The sequence below is a fragment of the Sus scrofa genome, chromosome 2 (assembly GCF_000003025.6).
Source record: "Sus scrofa isolate TJ Tabasco breed Duroc chromosome 2, Sscrofa11.1, whole genome shotgun sequence".
NCBI classification, from domain to species: Eukaryota; Metazoa; Chordata; class Mammalia; order Artiodactyla; family Suidae; genus Sus; species Sus scrofa.
Genome location: NC_010444.4, coordinates 101,208,254 through 101,230,325, shown reverse-complemented (window position 1 = coordinate 101,230,325; position 22,072 = coordinate 101,208,254). Strand labels below are relative to the sequence as shown.

The window sequence follows — 22,072 nt, the reverse complement described above, 5'->3', positions numbered from 1 at the left end:
TAACAGACCATTAAGCTAATATTCTAAAATGTCTGAATTGATTCAATTACAAATGCAAAAAAATATTTTTGAAGACCATCAGAGTATTGATTATAAATTGAAATGAATTATGAAATTCTGTATGATTGTATAAATCATTTTTTTTGCTACTCTTATAGTTAATCACATTTCTAACATTATAATTTATTTTTGTTAGCAAGATTTGTTGAAGAACGAACAAAATCAAGAAGAAATGGTATTGGATCTACTTTGGGACATCTCCTGCCAGAGCAGTGTTTCACTCCCATCAACTCTAAGTGGAACATCTTTCCATTTCCTCTCTAGGACTTCTCTTCATTCTGTTGAAGATCATTCCTCTATGGATATAAAGTCTATATGGGATGATATAAGACTACATCTCCGACGTTTCTTAGTGAGCAGATTACAAAGCCACAATGAAATAAACAATTCACAGCAAAAAATTTTGTTGAAAAATCAGTGCATACAGCAACTCTTGTTTCTTTATCCAGAATCAGAAGTTACAATCAAGTACCAAAACATACAGAGTAAACTGTTGGCAAAACTCCTGCAGAACTGTTTTTCTTCTTACAGCAGAGAATCAAATTTAGACATAATGGCTGATGGATACCAAGGTACAATGCTTAAGTTATACTCAATGATAAAAGAGGATTTTAACACACTACATGAAATTTTAGCTCCGTCCTCAACAGTGAAATTCATTAAAGAAACTTACCTGGATACTTTAACAGAAGAAATGGCAAAATTTCTTGAAAATTTTTGTGAGCCGCAGTTCAAAGAAAGTGCTGTCCGTGTGATTAAAACAAGCAAGAGCTCCAGCAGGCATAGAGGAGCAGTGCATGCTTTGGGTTAGTGATTTTTTAACTTCCTGTTTGGTTTAACTTAAGCCTTTGATATCTTTAATTTTTAAAACTTTTCTATTCGGTTAAACTTAATTGCAAACTTGAAAATAAATCAGAAAATAAATGTTAAGAAATTTTCCACTACACATTTCTCTTATGCATTTCTTTTTCTGTAAGTATAGTAATAGAAGTGTTTTCTTTCCTGTCATTTAAATTGTTAAGCATATTGGGAATATAGGTCAGAAATGCTACCAATAAGAGTTTAAATTTTTTTAATCGCATAAGTTATTGGGTGAAACATTACATATATATATATATATATACACATACATATATATATAAAACAGAAAAGTTTAATTTTTAGCTCATTGTATCTTCCAAAGCTGAAGCATTAGTAGATAAAAAGAATTGTTGAAAATTTGTTGAAATTTCTTTAACTAAAGTTGGAAGTTCAAAATTATATATTTCAGTCAGCCAATTCAAATAAAGAGCTATTATGAAATACTAATTATAAAATATTATAATTGGATATGGAATTAGAGCATTAACTAGCTGATCTTTAAAAATTCCTCTAATCATATTTCTATAATATATATACAGATAAAAAATGATTTGAGGATTCCCGATTTATTCAAAAGGTAAAGGAAAAAGGAAAGAATCTGTTGTGATTAAATAAATTTTTCTTGGTAAAAAATATGATTATTTTGAAAATGATGCTTACTCATGCTTTTATGTAGAACTCTAGGTGTATTTCTAAACAGGTTCATAAACTATTTAAGTGTTTCAAAATTATCAAATTATAGTAAATTGCTCTTTCAATTTATGATCACTGCATAAAAATTTCCACAGCTCACGATATTTTTACCTATCTTTCTTAATAAAATACCAGAATAACAATTGCTCTGATATATGAATTTTCACATAATTCAATGTTTTCTCTTAATTTTTTTTTATTTTCTTCAGGAAGTTATATCACATCATAGAATTATCAACTAATTTAGATTATAGCAGAATACAAAATCAATTAATTTAGGAACATTACAATTTTGCTCAAAGTTTAAAGATTTTCATTTTAATCATTACATAAATTTTAAATGCCTTTTCATAAGTTTACTTATTTTCTAAAATTTTTATATTCCCTCAGAAAATTTTACTTAAAAGTGCTTTCAATATGAAAGCTTTATATGTGCCAAATATAGTTTAGTTTATAACAGAAGAAAACATCCATATGTTAAAAATATGTATAAGTTGCTATGGTGTCTTTAGGGCTGATATTGAGGTGTTTTCCCGTTTGTGAGAAAGAACTATGTGTGTTGGCTAAAATTTGAAGCACTAGCCACAAGTCCAAGTGCACTGATCGTTCTCCAGTTCCTTTATTTGAATTTTGGTATAAACCACTTGTTAAATGAATGCTTTCAATATGCCAGGTAATATGCTAAGTTCATCCCTTTCTTTATTATCCCAATTTAATAAACAAAGAAAGAAGCTTAGAAAGATTAACTTGCCCTGGGTCAGAGTCAGGATTCCTAAGTTGGTCTTCATGTCTTCAAGACTCATGTTCTTAACCACCATGCTACTGGATCTTGCCTCAAAGTGTAGAATTAAATGCTTTGTAACTTTTTAAAGAAATTTCAAACAGCACTGTTCAAGTGGGCTCAGTGAAAATCAGTTCAGTTTGGCTTTATTGAGTACCTACCATAGGAAAGGCATTTAGCAGCTACTGTATTTAATGTTTCTAAGGTAGACAAGGTAAAAGGAAGAAAACTAAATGAGTACATGCAGCTAATGCTGTATGAGAACTCCTAAACTAACTCTTAACAGATCAACCACATTTTCCACTAATATTTAACCCAATGATGAAATTTTATCTATTAAGGAAATATAGTTTGAAAATTGTAAAGTAATAATAATAATATTTTATAAATACTTAATAAAATTTATAATATTTATATTCCTTGTTGAATAAAATCTAGATAGGCTCAAATGGTTTGAATATTATCTTTACCCTAAAACTGTAGACATTCCTTAAGTAATAATAGCTAACATTTGTTGAGTCAGACATTGATGTGCGTTATTTCATTAAAACCTTCTAACCACCCAACAGGATAGGTACTGTTATTCATCTTTATTATATAGTGAGGAAACTAAGGCATAGATATGATAAGTAATTTGATTGAAGTTACAGAGTGAAGCCAGGATTGAAATTCAGGTCTTTCTGACTGTGGTGCCCTGACTCTGACTGTGCTATACTTCCTAAAAGAACAGGGTGGAAATAGCTCATTCCATTAAGATCATTGTTCTGAATCCTCTGTATGCTAAATATACTTTAGTGTTGTCATTATTTTACTTTCCTATAAACTATCCCACACTCTTCTCTTTCAAAGTCTGTAATGCCAATTTAAAAGGGTTTTGTTTTGTTTTTTTTTTCTTTTTGCTTGTAGTACTTATTTTGTGATTTACTGAGTTATCTTAAGCTGACCTTGTATATATACTCATCCTTTTTTCGGCTTTATTGAGATATAACTGAAATGTAATGTTGTGTAACTTTAAAATGTACAACATGTTGATTTGATACATAATATTTCATAATATTTCAAAATGATTACCACCATAGCTTTAGTTGATATATTCGTCATATCACGTGATTTCTGTTACTTTGTTTGATGAGAATTTTTTTTTTTGTCTTTTCTAGGGCCGCATCCATGGCATATGGAGATTCCCAGGCTCGGTGTCTAGTTGGAGCTGTAGCTGCTAGCCTACACCACAGCCATAGCAACTTGGGATCCGAGCCGCATCTGCGACCTACACCACAGCTCACTGAAACACCAGATCCTTAACCCACTGAGCAAGGCCAGGGATCGAACTCACAACATTATGGTTCCTAGTCAGACTCATTAACCACTGAGCCATGACGAGAACTCCGGTGAGAACGTTTAAGACTTATTCTGGTAACAACTTTCAAGTATGTGATACATTATTATTAACTATAGTCACAATGCTGTACATTAGATCCCCAGAAATTATTACTCTTCTAACCAGAAATTTGTACCCTTTGACCAAACAGTATCTCCTTATTTCCTGCATCCTCCATCCCCTGGTAACCATCTTAATACTCTCTGTTTCTATGAGTTCATTTTTTTTAAGATCTCATGTATAAGTGATATCATATAGTACTTATCTTTCCTTGTCTGATTTTTTTCACTTAGCATAATGCATCCATGTTGTGCAAACTGTATGAGTACCTTCTTTTTCATGACAATAATATTCCATTGATATATCTCAATCTCACTTATTCTTTTTTTTTTTTTTTTTTTTTGTCTTTTTAGGGCTGCAGCCATGGCATATGGCAGTTCCCATGCTAGGGGTCCAATCAGAGCTTTAGCCGCCGGCCTACGCCAGAGTCACAGCAAATCGGGATCTGTATCACATCTGTGACCTACACCACAGCTCATGGCAATGCTAGATCCTTAACGCACTGAGTGAGGCCAGGGATTGAACCCACATCCTCCTGGATGCTAGTTGGGTTCGTTAACCACTAAGCCACAGTGGGAACTCCTCACTTACTCTTTATACATCCATGCATAAATGAACACTTAGATTAATTCCTTATCTTGACCATTGTGAACAATGCTGCAAATAAACATAGGAGTGCAGATATCTCTTTGATACCTTGTTTTCATTTCCTTTAGATTTATATCCAGAAGTGGAATTGTTGATGGTGGTTTTACGTGTAATTTTTTGAGGAACCTATGTACTATTTTCTACAGTGTTTGTACCAATTTATGCTCCCACAAACTTTGAACACAGATTCCCTTTTATCTCTTCCCTTTTTAAAGATAGCCAGATATATGGTGACATCTCATTGTGGTTTTGGTTTGCATTTCTCTGATGACTGGTGATTTTGAGCTTCTTTTCATGTACCTGTTGATCATCTGTATGTCCTTGGAAAAATGTGTATTCAGATCCTCTGCCCATAATTTAATTGGATTTTGTTGCTGTTGTTATTGAGGGATATGAGTTTTTTATGTATTTTGGATATTGATCCCTTACTAGATACATGGCTTGCAAATACTTTCTCCCTATCCTAGGCTGTCTTTTCATTTTGTTGATTGTTTCATTGGCTGTGGACAAGCTTTTCTATTTGATATAGTCCCACTTATTAATTTTTGCTTTTGTGGCTATGTTTTTGGTATTATGTCCAAAAAAATAATTGCCAAAACCAACATAAGGATCTTTCCCCCTGTGCTTCTTCTACAATAGGTTTTTGGTTTCAGGTCTTATGTTTAAGTCTTTAATCTATTTTGAGTTAACTTTTGTGGATGTCGTAAGATAGGGTCTAATTCCATTATTCTGCATGTGTTATCCACTTTTCCAAATACCTTTTATTTAACCCTTTCCCCAATGAGTATTCTTGGTTCCCTGATCAAATATTAGTTGACCGTATATGTAAGCGTTTATTTCTGGGTTCTTAATTCTGTTCTTGATCCGCATGTCTGTTTTTGTTTTGCTGTTTGAAGAAAAAGATGAAATAATGTTATAAATTAAGTATTATAGACTTTTGGTAATTTGGTGATCCATCCTGGGAAAGAACAATATTACTTCTACAGATACTCTTTCAAGTGATTAAGTTACTTTTGAAATTGTATTTTCTTTGGATTTGTTTGTTTGTTTGTTTGTTTAGGGACGCACTTGTGGCATGTGGAGGTTCCCACGCTAGCGGTCAAATCAGAGATACAGCTGCTGGCTATACCACAGCCACAGCAACATGGGATCTGAGCCGCATTTGTGACCTACACCACAGCTCCCAGCAGTGCCGGATCCTTCACCACTGACCAAGGCCAAGGATCAAACCTGCATCCTCATGGATGCTAGTCAAATTCATTTCTGCTGAGCCACAATGAGAGCTCCTTCTTTCGATTTAAGGAAAAGTTGCTGCTGCTTTTCTCAGTGCTTTGAAGAAGAGAGGATTGTTTATGGGTAGTGAATTTTAGTTAAATAAATTCTCTGTATTTTAATATGAAATGATATGATTAGGAGGTTTCGATCTTAAGATAAATGTTATGGTCCCCTGTGTATCTTTTTCTGAATTTTTCTGGAGGTTATTGTTAGCTATTACAGAAGAGATCAAGCCTCCTAGGACACCACATCTCTTCACCCTGTTATGCCCCTGAGATGAAGATCTCCATTAGATTTCTGATGACAGTTATGCTTGTTATTTTCTAACCCCACACTGGTAGGAGCTGGAATTTCAAATAGCTCAAAACAGTAATGGGGAAAAAATTTTGAAAGAAAAAGTTATATCTTGATTCAGTTATTACAAATTCCTTTAAAATAGTAATATAATTTCTGGTGTTTTTTTTTGTTGTTGTTGTACCATTGCTGAAAATACGAATAAATGATATTGTTGATCAGCTTTTTTCCCACTGTTTTATCATACTTGCTACATTTTAATGAAATACTAGTACATTACTTGTTTACAGTTACTTGCTTTCAGAAGGTAAAAAATACAGTTATCAGGAGTCAAGGGTGCTTATCCTCAATCTCCCACCCTCTTGTTTGTGATCTTTGATAAGTCATTTGACCTCTTCAGACTGTTCTAATTGATAAAATGAAAGGGTTATATCAGGTAATCTAAGCTTTAACCCTAAACTTATTCTGGGAGTTACCATTGTGGTTTAGTGGGTTAAAACCCAACAAAGTCTCCGTAAGAATTGATCCCTGGACTCACTCAGTGGGTTAAGGATTAGGCATTGCTGCAAGCTGTGGTGTGGGTCACGGATACAGCTTGGATCTGGCATTGCCATGACTATGATGTAGGCCTGGAGCTGCAGCTCTGATTTGACCCCTAGCCTGGGAACTTCTATATGCCACAGGTGCAGCTTTTAAACAGAGAGAGAGAATAAAAAATTTAAAAAATAAACTTATTCTGACTCCGTGATATGGATATCATTCTACGAGGAGATTTTACACCTACAAAAGGTCACTGGAAACTGTCACATTGATTTTCTCTACTCACAATAAAGCAGTATTAGCTGGCTAATTGTGTGGCTTTGTATGCCACTTGTAGCAAATACAAAACTTCCTTTAGATCTTTATCTGTGTGATTTTTCTTCCCCAAGTGAAACTTGAAAATAACAATATGGAAACTGGCCATGTCCTGTGGTTACATTTTTAATGAGGATGGGAGGGTAAGGAGGGGAGTCTGTAATTAAACAAAAACAGGAAGTAGAGTCTCTCCTTCCAGCTGACATCTGAAGCTATTGCTAGTAATTCTTTGGGGGGCTTCCTCTTTGATCCCACAACAGACTCTTTTTGTTCTGTTCTATTTTTAGTTTCAATTTTTTATTTTTGTAGGAGCATTTTAAAACAGACAAATGAAAATTAAGATCACAGGCAAAAACTGGAAATGCAGTATTATTCTGTATTGTTGATTGAAAAGAAATCCATATGTCTTTTCTCTGGCATGTATTTAAAGAAGGCAAAGCAGGAATTTAATAGTGACTTATGTTTTTTTTTCCTGGGGAAGAATCAGCTCATTCTTGAAATGCTATAAAGTAGGCATGGACAAAATACTTCTTCTCAAAAAAGTGTCTCTCTAATCATACAAACGCCTGTATAAGTACAGAATGACAGCCTCAGAATGAGGCCTATAAAGCATGGGAGAGTAAGTGATCTTTCCTTTGAGTCTGTGGGTAAGAATTTCATGCACTATATTACACAATGAGACAGTTGTACATGTTAAACTTTTGTAAATAATTTTAGTATTTTTTTCAGCATGTAAAGAAAGTCTAAAGTGATTTGAGTTTTGGCATAATTGATCCTAAAGCCTTCCCTCCTGCCACTTCTGTACATGGCATGTTCAGTGCCATCTTGAGGCTTCTCCTGGAACGTGCTAGGCCATCCATGATATCAGTAGAGAGAATGGGCTTGTCTTCTCTTTTCCTGAGCCAGGAGGACATCCTGCATTCAATCTAATTCCTTTCTGTACTGTCTCTCTCTCCATGGTAAAGGTACACAAATGATCCACCAAGGTGAAGGTGAAAATTAGCACTATGTGGTTTTATTTCATCCTTTATATAAGAATTAGGACAGGACAAATTCTTCATTCCATTTAAGACAGTTTTCTGTGTTAAAAGTCATTTCTACCTACTCTGATTCTTGAGTTTTGTTAAGGCACAAATAGCTTAGGCTCTTTGCACTAACAACTTGAATAAAACATACACTTTGCAAAGGATGCTACTCAGAACATGAATTCACTATTAATTTTGTTGTTATTTTCTCATTGATGATCTTCAGTTTTCCTTGTTAACCTATTTACAAATATATAAAGTCAGTTATATAATAGATGACTGTTTCTTAGGTGCTTTTAAATTTGCCATGCACCATTCTGAGCACTTGATGTACTAATATACCATTTGATTTCTACAATATTTCTGAAAATTTGAATTATTATCCCTACTTTATTTTCTGGCCACACCCATAGCATGCAGAAGTTCCTCAGCCAGGGATTGAACCTGTGCCACAGCAATGACCCAAGCTGCAGCAGTGACAATGCCAGATGCTTAGCCCGCTATGTCACAAGGAAACTCTGATTATCTCTACTTTATAGTTTTAGAAACTGAGGTTGGACAAGTTAAGTAGCTTTCCCAAAAAATCCCACTGTTAGGATGTACCTCAGCAGGGATTCAAATCCATTTTTGAATAATGACCAAGCCTTAAATACTGCCTTTCTGTCTCTCAGTAAATGAATTCACTTGTCTAGTTGGGTTTGTTTCTGCCCTACCAGGATGGGAACTCCCAATAACATTTTTAAAAACTAAAACGATAAATAAAATACTGAGATTTTTAAAACCCTAATTTTTTACTTGGAAAAAGAAATTGCCTAGTTAAAATATAAATAACACAGAGTTCCTGTTGTGGCTCAGTGGGTTAAGAATCCAAAGAGTATCCATGAAGATGAGGGTTCAACCCCTGGCCTTGCTCAGTGGGTTAAGAATACAGTATTGCCTCAAGCTGTGGCATTGGTCATAGATGTGGCTCGGATATGGTGTAGCTGTGGTGCAGGCCAGCAGCTGTAGCTCAGATTTGACCCCTAGCCTGGGAACTTCCTTATGCTGTAAGTACGGACCTAAAAAAGAAATCAGTTAATCAATCAATAAATAAAATTGAAAATAAAAATAAAAGTAACATATGAAGAGAAGAATGAAAACAATTGTAAACAAATTATTGAAAAGAAGTTAAGAATGAACTGATTCTGGACTTTCCGTTGTGGCTCAGCAGAAACAAATCTGACTAGTATCCATGAGGATGCTGGTTTAATTCCTGGCTTTGCTCAGTAGATTAAGGAACTGGAGTTGCCATGAGCTGTGGTGTAGGTTGCAGACGAGGCTCGGATCTGGTGTTGCTGTGGCTGTGGTGTAGGCTGGCTGCTACAGTTCATATTCGACCCCTAACCTGAGAACCTCCATATGCTGTGGGTGCCGCTCTAAAAAGACAAAAAAAAAAAAATTCTAAAAGTGAAAAAATTTATTTTGCAGCTATTCTATATTGAGCAAAGAATGTGGACAAATAATACACAGTGGGATTGTTGAAAACCAGAAATTCAAATTCTTTAGAAAATGAGTTGCTAAGTTACTGTACAACTTTTTCGAGACTTTTCTGATTTCTGCTTTCCCCTGCTAAAGTTATATATGTCATTCTGTGTCTTGATTTATGGACGCAGTAAGTGTGACTGCTTGGCTATTTTGTCCTGTGTAAAAATGTTTACAGGTTTTTACTTTTACAGGTCATGGATCCCTGAATTCTCATTTAACCTAAGGTCATTTTCCAGTGGACAGTTATAAGCTTGAGTGTTGTTTAATTAATGTGTTTTTTTTTCTCAGATCCTCAGAAAATGTAATATGAGATTTTTGGTTATTATGCTATTAATCAGTTATTAGTACCAAACATTTTTTTTCATAAATGTTCAAGAAGAAAAGTTTAATAAACAAAAAAATTTGATAAAAATCCTTTAGAAATAGTCTTTCGAACAGAAGACTGAGAGTTGTAATGGTTGTTCATGTACTATAACATTCTTCGTTATGAAAATCAAGTTGGTGGATGTACATTATGAAGTAACATTGTCATCATTTATATATAAGTATGAAAATCTTTGACCCTCAGTATCATATCTGTGAAGTGAAATATTTGGTTTAGAACATATCTGCCTCAAAGTGGCTGTCATTTAATATTTCCACCTTTTCTTATAAACTCAAGGGAAATCTATGTCTTTTACACCGGGGACTATTAACATTATTTCTCTAAATTGGCATTTTCTGAGTGTGGACTGACCTCTGCATAGGAATTTATTCAGAAGAAACTGCTGGTAGCTTTAAGAGTTAGACCAGTCAATTGCTCACATGTGGAAATGTGAAAATAATCCTTAGCTTTGGGTAAAATGTTTAAAAAAGTCATGAATGGATTTCCAGTTAGAATGTCTTTTGCCCCTGTCATTCTTAAAATTGAATTTGTATTCTCTTGTTTACACACATGTTTTTAATTTACTTCTAGTCTTATCAGAACATTCATGAGAACTTTGATGACTGGGCTATCTAAATGGAGATCGAAAATTGCACATGTAAAGAAATAAAAAATTACTTAAAGTGAAGTACAGTATATTGCCTCAATCAAAAGCAAAACCTATCAATGTTTGTTTTTGTAACTTGCAACATTGAGTAAAATCAGAAAACCCTTGCCGACTATTCAGAAAAGTATAGCTTTCCCTAGTATTAGTTTCATTTCTTCCATAGTAGACCCATAGGAAGTACCAAGTTAACAGGTAAGTGCTACTGAGAGATGAAACTCTAATAAGACCTTTGGAATTATGATGCTAGTGAAATATAAAAGACTAAATAATTTGAAATTTTACTACTTTAGATTTCTATGCTATGATCATACTGAGCTGATTTTAGAATAACTGTCATTATATTGTTTGTCCTCCAAGGTAGAAATTACTTAAAATTCGGTATTAACATTTTGTGTTATTTTGTAACAATTGTATTTTGTGTTATTTTTGTAACAATTGTAAACAAATTCAATAATTTGTTTACAATTGTTTTCATTCTTCTCTTCATATGTTACTTTTATTTTTATTTTCAATTGTGTAGCAATTACTGGAGTAGACACCTACCCAGGTTTGCGAAACAATCTATCCTGAAAAGAAGAGAATAGCCTCCAAATTTTATAATGATCATTATGAGAGAAAGTTATATTGTAAAATTGTTTTATAGTGCCTTCCTATATCTTCTTTCCAAACTATGCTGAAATGAATTATTATCATCATTGTTAATGTTCTTTTTGTAGCGCAATAAAACAGTGATCCTTCAGCTATTTGAAGAGTGTGTACTTTTAATAGATATTTTCCTTAGTCATGGTTACAAAAGCCATAAACTTCACAGTTATTGGTGTATGGGTCTAGTTAGTAGAGTCTAAACCTCAAAGAGAAATAGGAAGTGGAGCAATCACAGTCCCTTTAAGATTTAATAGCAAAGATTTAATGTGGAATCTGTATGTAAAAATGAGAAAAATCCTTGCTCGACTTTATAGACAAGATATTACCACACAGATTTGGTTGAAGCTTTATGTTCACTCAGTCCCTCTAAAGAGCCTTGTGTTTTTATAGACACACAACTGTTTGAGCAGTTGGCCTTAATATCTCATTATTCATATTAAACATATGTAAATTTGTACAAGCTCTCTATGTTTATTGATAAGTGATAATCTCATGTTTTGCATTATTTCTCTGATACACAGACAAGAAAATGTAAGTCCTTTATATTTCTGCGAAAGGCACCTGTAGGGATTTGAGTTACAGAAAACCATGTGCTTTCTTGACATTTATGACCATATCTAATAGCAGAATTACTAAGTATTAAATTTAGTGAACGTCACTCAGTCAGGAACCAATGAGAGTTTACTTTTTAGTTTTTGTTAAATTTTGATCATGTGCCAATGTTTCTGACACAAAAAGGAAACCGGAAATCAGATGTTTAAATACAATAAATACACTGATAAGGTTTGCATTCTTGTGTTTTTTTCTGCTATCCTGGTAATTCTTTAAGAGTCTGTCATTTTCGATCAACAGAGAGTATGTGTGATCAGTATATCTGATAAATTTGTCAATGCCTCTTTAGAGAAGGATCCCCCATCCTATTCAGTTCAGACCCCCCTTGCTTCATTTCAAGTATCATCTTGATAAGACAGAGCTATGTCACAGGCATCTGTGTATAGCCAGCTCAGTCTACAACTAATTTGTGCAGGAAAAAATTAAATCAGGAGGTAAATTATTTCATGATTGCACATTCCCAACAGAGTTGGGCATCATTCTGAAGAAAATATCAAATAATTGGTTTCAGGCCGTGTCAGACACATGCAATTCCCTTCTTTAATGGCTGTGTGTGGTAGCACCAGGCCTCAGGGGTCAGCAAAGAACTGGAAATAGCTTAGTGCCAGGCACGGCAATAGAGAGACGGAGCACATAGGAAATGAAGTGGCAATAAGTGCAATCCATAGGGGAAATGTGCTTCACTTGGAGTTTAATATATCGGCTCAGAATCTGGCAGGAAGCCATGCAACAATTGTTTACCTTTTTGTCAGCATCTGCATCTGTTCTGTTTTGTAAACCACACTTAACTCTCAGTCGGTAAATGCTGGAATCAATAACAACTGTTAAGGGATTTCCTTAACCCCCCCCTCCTTTTTTATATTCTATAACAAATGCACACTACAAACAATGTTTGCCTTAGATTAACAAGGAACAGACATTAACAGGGTCAAAGGGATTTGGTTGGGAACATTTTATAGCTTCTTGGGTTTACAGTAATTATATCTGTGTGATTTGAATGTATTTTGTAACCTATCCAAATTAAACTGTTAAAAAAAATGCTAGCAAGCAGTAATGAAGATGATTTTTTATAATTATCTTAAGTACTGTGTATAGAAAACTGCTGGCACTGTTTGTAATAATTTAGTTCTGTGCAATATTGTGTATTACAGCTGCTATGCAGAAATATTAAGTTGCCTTTTGCAGTTTTAGGAAATTAGTGATTATATCCAGCAGTACTAATTATTTTAAACATACAGTTATTAAAAAAAAATTACACACCACAGTGAGATATAAAAAAGGTTCGATCTGTGACTAGTGCCTATAAAACTAAATATATCATTAGTAAATGCAAAAGAAAGAAAAACACTACTTTTAAGCTCACTGTCTTCAGGGACTGAGTAGATAAATGTTGTCATAAATGCGGGATTGTTGCAATAGTTATGGCATCACTTAAAAGTGAATATCACTAAGATCAGAGTAGCACATTATTGCTGCTGGGATTTATGCTTGCATCTCTCCATGTACTACTTAAAAAATTTACTCCTTAAAATTTCCCCAGACACAATTGCTAAGTTGCCTTGTTTTTACTTTAACTTCTTCATATCTGATTTAACCCAAACTAATTTTGTTTTCTTCTGTTTTTACTTATATAAAAAGCATTAAATCTTAAGCTTTCCCAGTAATTTTTGTCAAATATATGACTGCTTTGGAAAGTTCACTGGATTACCATAAGTCACAAATGAAATTTGTGAATTATTTGATCTGGTCACCTAGTCAAGATTTTTATACTCTTGTCTTTTTAAAATTTTATGTCTGTTTCTTGTGAATATTTCCATTTCCTTGACAATTATTTTGCTATTTCACTTATCTAAATTACTTTGGTCAGCATTTTTTGATAATTTGTCATATGTTGTATTAAAGAGATTTAAATAGAGATAAGAATTTGAATAATAATAACTTTCATATGCTCATCCATACTGGAAGGTACTTTGGCTTCATTTTCTTGACTGCATATTATTTGTTTTTTTGGCATTCTTTCCTGCATATGAAATTAATATATGGTAATATACATACAACTACATGTTATTTATAGTTGTGTATTGTAAATTCATTATTTCCTAGAATATCTAGGTTTTTTTATCACCCTCAGAATCACAATCCAGATTTCATAAATTTGCCCTTCAAACTGTGTATTTGACTGCTTTCCAGTCCTCTTGCTTCGTATGAATGAAAGCAAACTCCAATGATGTTTAACAAGAGGGCCCTTATAGCCTGTACTGTAAGCATATTTTCAGGTTTAAAAACTAGAGAAGAGTACTTTTGAAAGTGTATATTCTATCCGAAGATAACCTATTTTTTATCCATTCCATTATGACATTTATATGATTCAGTAAAAGTGAAAACACTTAACACTGCTGCATGGTCTGATCTGTAAACATAAAGAAAAAAAATTTAATAGAAAGTTTTGTCTCCAGATTAGAATCTGCCATTGAAAACCATAGGCAAAATTCAGAAATCATCTGTCACCGTTTGTAATTACTTACCAAGGGAAGAGTGGTCAGGTGGTACCAAATATCTCTCTACAAATTTAAACAACATAAAAGCAAAAGACTTTAGCTTCTATTGTTTGTGCTTTTCCTCGTTGGTAACTACTTGATAGGAATTAGATTCTTTCTTTTGCCATTTCATGTTAAATATTTTAAATCACATCCTAATCAAAAAGTGTTAGGATCGAAATTTTCATACCAAAGGTCAAAATGTTCAAAGTTTTATTGTTCCTAAAATAATCAAAATGGCTATCTTGCATTTATTTTAGCATTAAAATTAACGATCTTAGCCGAGCTTGAAAACTTGTAGTGGTGATTATATCCTAATGGAATATGTAAGGCACTCATTTTTAAAAATTGATTGTTAAAGGTGGCCCTCTATTGCATTAGGTGAAGGCAATAATTATTATTCCCTAAGCAAAGGGAAAATTAAGTGCTAATTAGCAGGTTATAAAGTGTGCAACAGTAGTTAGAACATAGGAAGCGTTTTCCTTCTGGTAGCAAATGCTATCTGGGGACAATAGTCAATAAATTGATTGCTGATAACTAATTTTATTTTTCAAATCCTGCAAAGTAATATTAAATGTCATGAGGTTACTCAACACCATAGCAAAGTTTCTGTATTGAAATCTTAACTTGTAATAAAATTTGGATATCGTGCTTTTAAAATTATTATTTTAGATTCTATCCTATACATGATCATTTATTTGCATGTAGTAGTTTATTATTAATTAGACTTTAAGAACTTGAAGCCTATTAAGTTATAGTTTTATTTCATTTTATGAAAAATAAGTCTTTGAAAAAAGATATTTGTGGCTTATATTAATTTTAAGAATAATTTCATATTAGCTTTCATAGTAGTGAAATGAGAACTGCTAACTTATCTGTGTTCACCGTTTGAAGCATCTGACCTTTATTGGTGATGTGGTAGAGCTGACTTATTTTATGCTCTTAGCTATTATGCTATAACTTAGATTTGATCTAGAAAATTGGTTTTTAAAGTATTTTAAGGCAATATCTCCATGAAATAAAGGGTTGAATGCTGAGATTTTTTTTTTTAATATAATGGACATAGTTCTTAAGGTTAACTTTGATTTATAATAAACATAAGAGAACTTTGAAAAGGCAGCCTCTGTTAATATAATTTTTGATTTCTCAGGGAAAGAACTGATTTTTTCTTTTATAAATCAATAGTTAGAATTTACACACGCTAAAATAAAAATCTGGTCTCCATGTTGAATCACTCACAGAAATAAGATTACTCATCTAGTATCACTTTAGAATCACTCATGCCACTTTGTGATAAAAACAAAGGGACACAGCTGCTTCCCCAAGTTAGCACAAACCTTTTGGGACCTTTTCTAGCCTCCAAGTGAATTCCAAGCAGATAAGTCTCACTTTGGCAAACCGAGAATCTTGGCTGACCGAACATCTGTAAATGACTGCTTTCTAGTTCTTTTGCTTGGTATGAGTGAAAGCAAACTCCAGTGATGTTTAACCAGAGGGCCTTTTCAGCCTTCACTCCAGCTTATTGTCCATTGTTCCTCTACCCATCTGGTACAAGGACTACAGGAAAACCCTTAAACATATGCAGAATTCTCATTTATTGCTCAAATTTACTCATTTTCTGTTTCTTACAACCAAAAACTTAGAAGAAGTACCATCTTATCAATAAGTGCCTTGTTTAAGTTACAATAAGGGCTCTGATAATGTTCTCTTTATATCATTTGTGAAAAGCAGAATGACTCATAAGCTGATCTAATTGAGGCTCTTTCTCCCTTAGGTCCCTTTGAATTTTAGGAACATGTTGGATGGTCCTATTCCTTGCAGGTTAGAATCATAGGCATATTCCACATCAGGCCCTTGCATTGCCCTGCTACTTTGGACTAATGGTAAGGAAGTCTGGCTCTGACATATCTAGCTCCCTGGAAGATGCCAAAAGTTGGAAAAGGCAGAATGGACTATTCCTCATTAGGAAGATACCCATATTTACTTCTCAAGTGGCAGGACTTTCCTACAGAACTCTTAGGAGAAATCAAGGAGGTTCTTGAATTGGTCTTCTCTAAAGACAACCAAGACGGGGAACAGGAATGCTTCGGGCATGAACAAGAGCTTAGAAGTTGGAATGAGATTGTGAGATAATAGAGAAGCAATGCGAATGCTATGGAAAAGATGGAGCAGAGGTGAGAGACTCCTACTGAGGAGAATTCTAGAATAATGCATCCTTAATCATAGGGCAGGGGGGTCTCAGCAAGGGTCCTTCCCAGTTAAAGAAGAAAGCTCAGTTCTTTCTTTGATCAAGAGAGAGGCAGTGGGAGAGGGTGGCTTCACATCCACAATGAAGACCAGGAGCATTTATGGCCTGGATTTACATTGTGGGAATGGGAAGAAAGAAAAACTGCGATTTTGAAAATACACTAAACTACTTGTACTTTTTGTTCAGTCTTTAGTGTGCCTTTAAACATGTAAAGCTATACTAAATTACATATTTCATTAAACATTTTGAAATTTTTTAGGTACATCTATAAATTTAGCAATATTAAGTATTTAAGATCTGAAATATAATGAAAATCATTTTATTAAGTAAAATTTCAGAGTAATATCTAAAATTAAACATTATATATTAAGGAGAAAGTCCAAATCCTCACATTTCCTACCCTCCAATCCCAATCCCCAGGATTACCACTCTTACTCATACTTTGCTGCATATTGCAGAATTTTTCTTGTGCACATATAAGAATTAATATACGAATTTGTATTTTTTTAATGAAATTAAACTAGATACACTGTTCATCAGTGTGCTTTTTTCCCAATTAATAGTTCATGATCTCCCACATTGGTGCAGTCTGGTCTGACATTCGTTTTAGTAGTGCCATGAGAGTCCATCATATAGATGTAGCATTATTTATTTATATGGGGCTAAATTTAATCTTAGCAGATTGTTGACCTACTGGATTTAGAAATATCTTTTTTTCTTTCCCAAAGCAGCATATGACCAATAATATATAAATACACATGTAAATGTGTGTGTGTGTGTGTGTGTGTACATATTTGAAAGTGTTACGTCTCTTTCACTGTCTCTACCCTTAATCCTACCATCCTAAGGTGATCCCTGTTGATAGCTTGGTGTACACCCTTCTCCATTTGCATAGGTGCATGTACTATGTATACACAGCCTACAAGTTCCTGTGCAATTTTTTTTAACTTACTGTGTCATGGACCTCTTTTGTAGCAATCTGTACAGAATGATCTGCATTATTCTTTTTACAAGCTGCAAGCTATTTTATTGTATGATTATATCATTATTTAATTATTTGATTAACTAGCTCTTGTTAACCGGTGCTAGGATTTCTCCCGTTTTTTTTTGTTTTTTTTTTTTTTCTTTGTATGCCTGCGTGTATGTCTTTGAAACCTTTGTTCCTGGAAGAGTTATTCCTGGGCAAAAGAGTAAGTTAATTTAAATTTTGATGTGTGAATTCAAATTGTCCAAAAAAACCAATATACTCAGTAGATTTTAGCTACGTAAATTCAGAAGCATGAATACCTAAACTGATGCATGTATTCATTTGGACCTCAGTTCATTAATTATGATTTTTTTTTAAGTGTTAAAATTCCTGTGCTCGCCTGCCTCCTTCAGGATTATCAAGGTTATTGCTGTCTTGCCAGCTATCCTCTCATGGCCTGGGGGTGAGGGAGGGACACTTAATACTCCAGGACTTGTAGCTGTTGGAAGCTTCTGAGTCAGATAGTCTGAGTCTTGCTTTGCACTCTAGCTTTACCACTTGGCAGCTTTGTGGTCTCAAATAGGTTGCTTATCTTTTATGAGTGTCAGTCATTTAATCTGTAAGAAGGAGATGATAATAAAACCCACCTCATAGTGTCTAAGTATTAATATAGATATTATACATCGTATCTGACACAAATTAAGTGCTTTGTTGTTATTGTTTTTAAAACATATATAGCATTAATCTGGCAAAGTGACTTGCCACCATATGTTAATGTAGTGTTCCTAAACGCCCATGAATGACAAACGGCTGCATATTTGTTATTTTTAAATCAATTTCTCATCAAATACTTCATTTCATCTTTAAAATGCTTCATATAATGATGTCTGGCAGTGCTATATTAATTTTTTTCAATTTAAAAATCACTAATAATGAAGTAAGGCTAAATTAAAAGAATAGATATATCTGGATTATCTCCTTTGTTTATCATCTTGAATCTGATGGTCACTACATGTAAATGACTGCCTGATCTAGCTCCAGCCCTGATCCCACCCCACAGCTTTGTACTTCTAAAACTTAATGTCTGTTTTTCCGATCCTCTGAATATTCCACAGGCATACCACAAGCAGCATGGACAAACTGGAACTCCTCACCATTCCGCTGATCCCAGGCCTCTTCCCTAATCCAAGTTAATGCCACTAACCATCACACTCAATCAGAAACCGTGACTTATTCTCCCCTTCTACCCTCTCCCCACCGTCAAAAGAAATACCAAGATTTTATATTTTTCCTCACCACCTACGCATTTACTTTCAAATTTGTCTCTTCCTCTCTATTCCTGTTATTGAATTCTTTATCATCTCTCATTTGGATTGTTAAAATAGATTTGTTTTGCTTTTTAATTGGATCTCTTACCCTTATTCTTGTTTTCCTTTAAAACATATGCCAAGCACTCACCACTCCCCTGTTCAGGGCTCTTCATTGGCTCCTCATCACTGTCAGTCATAAACCCCCAGGTACTTAGTAGAAAGCAGGCCTTCTTTGACCTGAAACCTGCCTTCTTCAGCCTCATCGCATGCCTCTCTTCACCTCATATTTTTCACTTACTGAAATGACAGCAACCCTTGCTCATGCTCTGTTGTCTCCCATCTCCCACCTTCTTCCTCCCCTTCTTTGCCTAATTCCCTTGATCCCTTATGACAGCTTATGTGTCATTTCTTCCAGGAAGCTTTCTCTGGGCTAGAGCCCCTAATCCATGCTCCCACAGCATCTCCATATGCCTTTCTCAAAGCTCTTAGCATATTCTATTAAAATATCTAATTAGGGGTCTGTCTCCCCATATGGACTCTAAGCACCTCAAGGGCAAGTATTATTTATTTTCTCCAGCATCCAATCCACTGCCTAACACACAACAGGAGTTCAATGAATATTTTTTTAACTGAATCATTTTCTTGAAATAAATCAGTATCTGGAGGTATAATAGAGTAACCAACTAATCAACTTACTAATTGAGGTCCCTACTATTTCCGAAATATGTGCTAGAATCCCAAAAAGCATCAGGCCCTACTTCCCATTTAGACTGAGGAATAAAATATGAATATATGAAAAGATGCATGGGAGTTATGCAGACAAGCAGTTACAGATTTCTGAGAACATGATTCCTGTAGTTAAGGGTCGCTTTTGACACATTCTGTCCAGGATGAACAATATGAAAGAGAAGTGTGTTGGTTGCAGGGTGGGCAGGATCTGGAGAAGCAGAAGCAGGAAGAGATGAATGACAGTGTTTACTTTCTGGTGCTTTCCTAAAGAAGCCTTATTCTATAGCTCAGCCCTACTCTCTGCTACCCACTCCCACCCCCAGCTCAACTCTGAAGCAATTAATAATACTTCTTTTGAGAAAAATTAGTTTCCTGCAAGTAATTTTTTCCAAAGTTTAAAATCAGTTTGTAGGAGTTCCCGTCGTGGCGCAGTGGTTAGCGAATCCGACTAGGAACCATGAGGTTGCGGGTTCGGTCCCTGCCCCTTGCTCAGTGGGTTAACGATCCGATCCGGCGTTGCCGTGAGCTGTGGTGTAGGTTGCAGACGCGGCTTGGATCCCGCGTTGCTGTGGCTCTGGCGTAGGCTGGTGGCTACAGCTCCGATTCAACCCCTAGCCTGGGAACCTCCATATGCCGCGGGAGCGGCCCAAGAAATAGCAACAACAACAACAAAAACAAAAAGACAAAAGACAAAAAAAAAAAAAATCAGTTTGTTAGGTTTTTTTTTTTTTTTGTCTTTTTAGGGCCGTACCCATGGCATATGGAGGTTCCCAGGCTAGGGGCTCAATCTGAGCTGTAACCACCAGCCTACGCCAGAGCCATAGCAACACCAGATCCTTAACGCACTGAGGAGGCCAGGGATTGAACCCGCAACCTCATGGTTCCTAGTTGGATTCGTTTCCACTGCACCATGACAGGAACTCCTGAAATCAGTTTAAAGCCTAAATGCTATTTGGTGTCTTTAAGTGCCTTCAAATCTAGGGAGTGAAAAGGACTAATTCACGAAGAAATATGAAAGGGAAAAAAGCTTATATTAAATTAATATTAAAATATATAATATTTTATAATATAGTGTTATATTTACTGCATCTATTATACCATATTATACTATATATGTATAATATATAATTACATTAAATTAATACATTTTATAATATAATAATAAATATATTAAAGGCTCAAATTAATCACCAAGTGATTTGCATAAGACTTTAAGTATATTAGGAATTCAGAGAAGGGAGATTTTAGTGTAAGGAAGAGCAAGCTAGAAAAACTCTGTGAAGGATTTGGACTTGAGTTTGGCCTTGAAGGATGTGTAGTTAAGGGAAGAGCTTCCCTTGCTGTTCAGACAACAGCCTCGGAAGAGATTACTGTGAATTTTTGGAGACCATGAAGAGACCTGTGACTGACACATAGGAGCTATTCTGTATACTCTTGGTGAAGGCATTAGCCTGGACTCTAAGCTCATGGTGACATCTTTGTTCTTCCATTCCTCATCTCTGCTTTTTATGCAAAAAAGAGGGGTCACTATTAAGAATGTGGAAGTTCACCCAATAAAAGAAAAAGCTTAAGAATTAAACCTCTGGAAGGACAGGAACTGGAGGATATCCAGAGACCTGAGCAAATGGAACTCAGCTTTCAAGCTGTATTTCATCATTTATTGTCTTGGTTTCTCCCCATGTGATGGCTTTATTCTCAGCTCCGTTTCTCCATTCAGTAGCATTGGTGATCACCAGCAGCTTCCAGCTTACATCCTAACAGCTCCACTGGTAGTACCTCTGTTCAAAATGTCTCAGGGAAGGCCTCTGAATGACCGAGGGATCAGCTTGTTACTAAAGGAGGAAAAGGGTGCTGAGCAAACAAAAACTAAGATGTCAAATAAACGGATGACTGAATGCATGATGTGATACCTAGCCTAAGGACAGATTACAAACGTCTTAAAAAAATCTGTATTTGATGTTTAAGTTATACATGGTCGTCCTTAAAGGTTTTTGAGCAGAATAGTAACTTGAGAGAAATGTTTAGGAAATAGAACCTGGAGTTTCTGCTGTGGTGCAGCAGGTTAAGGATCCAATCCAGCATTGTCTCAGTGACAATGTAGGTTCAATTCCCATACCAGCACAGTGGGCTAAGGGTCCTTCATTGCTGCGGCTCTCACTTAGGTCATGGCCCAGGAACTTCCTTGTGCTCTAGGTGCAGCCATAAAAGAAAAAGAAATAGAACCCTGTCCAGCGATGTGTAAGATTACCTGAATGGATAGAGAATGTAAGGAAAACACTTAGAGGACCATTTTCTCTCAGATCCAAAGGTAAATTTTGGTGAGAATTTATCCTGAAGCAAAACCTTAAAGATTGAAAACAGCATGACTAAGTGCTATTAAAAAAAAAGTGAGAGAGTCAATAGAGTAATGCTTCTCAGAGTGTGATTTTTAAAGCAGCAGCAGCAGCCACCTCACCTGTAGCATGTTAAAAATAAATTATCTGACGCCACCCCAGACTCACTGAATCAGAAGCTTTGGCAGCAGCCTAGCAACCTATGT

General features: G+C 34.9%; 1 protein-coding gene across 6 annotated transcripts in view; it reads left to right on the top strand.

The window, feature by feature from the left end:
• Positions 1-22,072, top strand: part of KIAA0825 (KIAA0825 ortholog) — a 356,819-nt gene that overhangs the window by 61,658 nt on the left and 273,089 nt on the right. For all 6 annotated transcript variants that reach the window (XM_021085379.1, XM_021085381.1, XM_021085380.1 and 3 more), the window contains one exon: positions 197-866. In XM_021085379.1, coding sequence (XP_020941038.1) covers positions 197-866 — 670 coding nt within the window. The remainder of the gene's footprint in view (positions 1-196; positions 867-22,072) is intronic.